The sequence below is a fragment of the Nicotiana tomentosiformis genome, chromosome 9 (genome assembly GCF_000390325.3).
Source record: "Nicotiana tomentosiformis chromosome 9, ASM39032v3, whole genome shotgun sequence".
In the NCBI taxonomy this organism is placed as follows: Eukaryota; Viridiplantae; Streptophyta; class Magnoliopsida; order Solanales; family Solanaceae; genus Nicotiana; species Nicotiana tomentosiformis.
Window position 1 is genome coordinate 100,968,156 of NC_090820.1, and position 5,296 is coordinate 100,973,451.

General features: G+C 34.7%; 1 protein-coding gene across 1 annotated transcript; it reads left to right on the forward strand.

Annotated features, from left to right (window-relative positions):
• Nucleotides 1-3,785: 3,785 nt before the first annotated feature.
• Nucleotides 3,786-4,944, forward strand: LOC104119126 (F-box/kelch-repeat protein At3g23880-like). Its single transcript, XM_070185427.1, has 3 exons — nt 3,786-3,860; nt 3,965-4,678; nt 4,840-4,944. The coding sequence occupies exons 1-3, from the start codon at nt 3,786-3,788 to the stop codon at nt 4,942-4,944; spliced, it is 894 nt and encodes a 297-aa protein (XP_070041528.1).
• The last annotated feature ends 352 nt before the right edge of the window (nt 4,945-5,296 follow it).

Here is a 5,296-nt window from a genome sequence, read left to right on the forward strand (position 1 = left end):
CGGCGCAACTGGACCTGAATCGCCTTAAATTTCACCCGCCCATTAAAAAGGACCTAAGGAATAATAGTCATCACCTTGCGATGTCCGTTCCTCATTTTTTGGCATTTTAAGGTCATAAAGCTGGAATTCCATCCGATTCTCAGATTTTCTTGTACTATAGCCACGCCATCTGTTTTGATCTGGGAGAACAAACCCGAATCACCTAAAAATTTGTCGGCCCATAAAAATAACCTAAGGAACAATAGTTATCGCCTCGCCATGACTGTTCCTCATTTTTTGGCGTTTTAGGGCCATAAAACTAGAATTCCACCCGTTTTCCAAATTTTCGTGTGCTATAGCCCACGCCATCTGCACAGGTCCGAGAGACCGGACTCGAATCACCTAAAGTTTTGCCGGACTATCAAAAATAAACTAAGGAACAATAGTCATCGCCTCGCCATGACCGTTCCTCATTTTTAGCGTTTTAGGGCCATAAAACTGGAATTCTGGCCGATTCCTAGATTTTCCTGTTCTATAGCCCACGCCATCTAAATGGATCAGGGCGACCGGACCCGAATCGCCTAATATTTAAATTGTCCATAAAAAAGGACCTAAGGAACAATATTCATCACCTCTCCATGACCGTTCCTCATTTTTTGGCATTTTCGGGCCATAAAACTGAAATTTCGCCTAATTTTCAGATTTTTATATGCTATAGCCCGACCATCTATATTTCTGTTGACGGAGTCCATTAGCCTAAAATTTAGTAGGTTCATATTAAACAACCTAGTGACCACATTGCTTCACAATAACCTTCGAGTTTATTTTTCGGTGTTTCAGGGTCATGCAACACGAATTTATGATTTTCTCTAGTTTTTTAGTGTATATTAGTACAAGCTAATTTTTTAAATTTTTTTTTGACGGACTCTGATTGGTCTGAAATTTTATATCTATAGTAAATGTCCTAATGACCAATATGCATCGCTTCACCATAATTTTCGAGTTTATTTATTGGTGTTTTCGGATCCTACAACACGAATTTATAATTATATCCACTTTTTCGTATGTATTACAACATGCTAATTTTGTAGAATTTGTTTGACGGACTCCGATTAGCCTTAAATTTCTTAGATTTATAGAAAACGGCCTAGTGAGCAATACTCATTGCTTTTCCATGATTTTTGAGTTTATTTTATGGAGTTTATAAGTTATCCAACACAAATTTATGATTATATACAATTTTTCGTATGTGTTAGTACTTGTTGATTTTGTAGATTATTTTATGGACTCCAATTTACCTGAAATTTTGTAGGTCCATATGAAAGGTCCTAGTGACCAATATGTATTTCTTCACAATAATTTTCGGGTTAATCTTATGGTGTTTGGGGATGCAACACGAATATATGATTGTATCCATTTTTTATGGGTATTAGTACATGTTACTTTTTAAAAACAAAAAAATAAATATGGACTCCGATTGGCTTGAAATTTTGTAGGTCCATAGAAAACGGCCTAGTGACCAATACTCATCGCTTTGCCATGATTTTCGAGTCTATTCTTTGGTGTTTTGGGATCCTGCAATACAAATTTGTGATTATATCCACTTTTTCATTTGTAGAACATGTTGATTTTGTAGAATATTTTTTGACGGACTCCGATAGATCTGAAATTTTGTAGGTCCATAAAAAACGGCCTAATGACTAATTCTCATTGCTTTACCATGACTTTCAAGTTTATTTTATAGCTTTTAGGGGTCATGCAATACGAATTTGTGATTATATATAGTTTTTTTTGTGTATTAGTACATGATGATTTTGTAGATATCTTTTTACGAACTCCACTTGCCTGAAATTCCGTAGGAAACGACATAGTGACCAACACATATTGCTTCACAATGACTTTCGGATTCATTTTATGATATTTCCGGTTCATACAACACAAATTTATGATTGTATTCACTTTTTTGTGTGTATCATTGCATGATGATTTTGTAGAATATTTTTGACGGACTCTGTTGACCTAAAATTTCATAGATCCAGAGAAAACGGCTTAGTGATCAATACTCATTATTTCGCCATGACTTTCGTGTTGGATCATGCAATACGAATTTATGATTATATCCACTTTTTCATGTGAATTAATACATGTTGGTTTTGTAGACTTTTTTGACGGACTCCGCTTGGTCTGAAATTTCGTAGGTTTATTGAAAACGGCCTAGTGATTAATACGTGTTGCTTCACCATGACATTCAAGTTTATTTTAATGTGTTTCGGAGTCATGAACACGAATTTGTGATTATATATAGTTTTTCATGTGTATTAGTACATGTCGATTTTGTGGGGGAAAACAAATACGGACTCCGATTGGCTTGAAATTTTATTGGTCCATAGGAAACGGCCTATTGACTACTATGCATTGCTTCTCGATGACTTTTAGGTTCACTAGTTATTTTCACAGTGTGAGGTCTATGGAGGGTAATGCGTATGCAGACTTTACCCTATCATGTGGAGATAAAGAGGCTATTTCCTAAAGACCCTCGACTCAAGGTTGTTCTTCAATTCTAGGTCATTCAAAATAAATTAAATTCCACACAGACATTGCATACATCAAATTCATCTACGAGGGACCTATGCCTTGAAGAATTTTTAAATATTCAAGTTTACAACAATTTCTCTAACCAAATGATGGAACCTAAGGGATTAAAAAATATAATATGTAACGGTACAAATCGAATTTTACCTTATATGTACAGTATAATTTTCCGGCGAAGTGGATTTGAATGAACCCCTTCCGCCCCCTTAATCCGCCCCTGCATCCAAGGCTACCATGCACACTATACAAATATGAAGTTGAAAACAAGAAGCATCTTAGAATCATAGTTCTGTTTTGGTAACATTAACAAAGATGCACATAGGAGCAATCCTTCACGGATCTTGTATATGTGTTTAAATATTCAATAAATAAGTATAAATAACAGATTTTGAACCTAATAAATTAAATGGGTCGTGGAAGAATTGCGAACTCAAACCCATAATTAATTTGGAGATGCTCTTTATTTTCCCCCTTTGGGTCTAAACGTTGTGCTGACTTAAACCCAAAGGAGGACAATTTAATGCATGGATACATATCTGCAATGTCGGCATGAAATCTGAAAGATGGAGGATCCTTACCATTGGATGGTTGTTATGTATTGTTTCATAATGTATCGTATTGTGTTGTATTGTATCGTTTATATAATGTTTGCATAGATTGCATTGTTTGCCCTCGTTTCATGATATCATACGCCAAGAATGTGAAGAATACACTTGCAATATTATTAAAGAAAAAGTAAGGTACGAGATAATATTATTATATAAAAATGTAGGGTAAAAGATAAGAAATGACTATTTAATAATAAAAAAAAGGCAAGATGAGAAAAATAAATAAGGTAACGATGCGACCATACCAAATCGGTTGTTCCATAAAGTGACACTTTTCGTCATTATGTAACGACAGATTTAACGTTACGATACAATAAAATTTAAGTAACAATCAAACAAATATTATATTTAAAATAACAATACAATACAATACAACATATAACGACCATCCAAACAAACTGTTAAGGAATCCTTTATGAAGAAGAACATGGCTAAGGGAAAGAAGAATATTCATAAGGAATCCATAAGATTATTATATAAAGAAACGAAATGATTCAATAAACTTCAGAAAACTAAACTCAAAACACAAAAAAAAAACTGCTAGACACGTTCTCCTAGTTCTAAAAACATATACAACCTGTTCTTCATTTCAACAGTCAACCGTCGATGGAATTCTCAGAGGAGGCCGCAGCAACTTCATCCATTGCTAACTTATCCAATGATTCAGAATCAGTGTTGCCAGTTCTTCCCCTTGAGATAATACATGAAATACTCCTAATTCTACCTGTGAAGGCCTTGCTGAAGATGAGGTGTGTTTCTAAATCTTGGCTTTCTCTAATCTCTAGTCCTCAATTCATCAAAACCCATCTAAATTTTCAACCAAGAAACAGGATTTAAGGCTTCTTTTTAGCGGGTCTCCTGAGAATAATCGCCATAGGTTTTACACTTGCTCGCTCTACGCTATTATGTATCAAGAATCTCTCCATCAGCCTATTGAGCTTGATTTGTCTTGCAAAGATTACCATAAGGTTGAGGGTTCATGTGATGGGTTATTGTGTCTTTCTGTTGGTCATGAAGAACTATATCTATGGAATCCGTCTATACAAAAGTTGAAAAGATTGGCCTGGTCAGGAAATAATAATCTGCATTATACTACTTATGGTTTTGGTTATAATGAGTCCCAAGATGATTATAAACTTGTAAAAGTTGACGGGTCATGTAGAGCGTATGGATTTCGAGGGTTTGAACATCTAAATAATGTTAGTATTTACAGTTTAAGAACTAATTCTTGGAAAAGTATTCTTGAGAAATTCCCAGGTGTTTTCTTTTGCAGAGATCCTGCTAAATTTGTAAATGGAAAACTTCATTGGATAGCTACTCATCGTAGGGACAATATCGGCCCATGGTTTATTGTTTCATTGAACCTCATAAACTTGACTTCTGAAGAAGTAGCTTTGTCGCTCTACGTTGATGATGGTAATATTAAGTGGAAACTAGGGACTTTAGGAGGTAATCTATGTCTATTTTGTGATTGTAACAAAGTCCAGATGAATGTTTGGGTAAGTAATATTGCTGGAGAATGGAGTTGTGGAGTCTTGGACTAATTAAGGTGGTTTCGGTCCCATATTTTGCAACTAGTGAGTATGCGATTTTCATCTCCCAAAATGATGATATTTTAATGCAATATTGTTCAAGTTTATTGTTGTATAATTCAACACAGAATGCTTTAAAGCATTCTGAGATTCAAATCCATGATGATTCTGGAGTTCAGTTTAATCTGTACATTGAAAGTCTTGTTTCGCCAAATTTTGTGGAGGAAGTTTGAAAAAATGTGGATCAATGAGTAAAGGATGGAAAATTGTTCTATCGCAAATCATAAATTCTTTACTCAATGGTTCTGGAGATTTATCAAAGAGGAGAAAAATATATGTGGCCTCAGTGATAACTCTTTCGACAAAGGCTCTTTTCTTTGTATTTCTTTTGTTTTTTGAATGCTCAATTCTTTGTTGCTTCAGCTTTACAATTCTTGGACAATACCAAAATGCTTATTTTGGATGATTATTAAGAAATGAAATAATTTTATAAAACTTCTACTGACCGGAGAAGTTTCCTTCGACGCTTACAAATTGCTTGCACCTTTTGCAGGTCAACATCTTTCAAAACCTGCAGCTTATAAA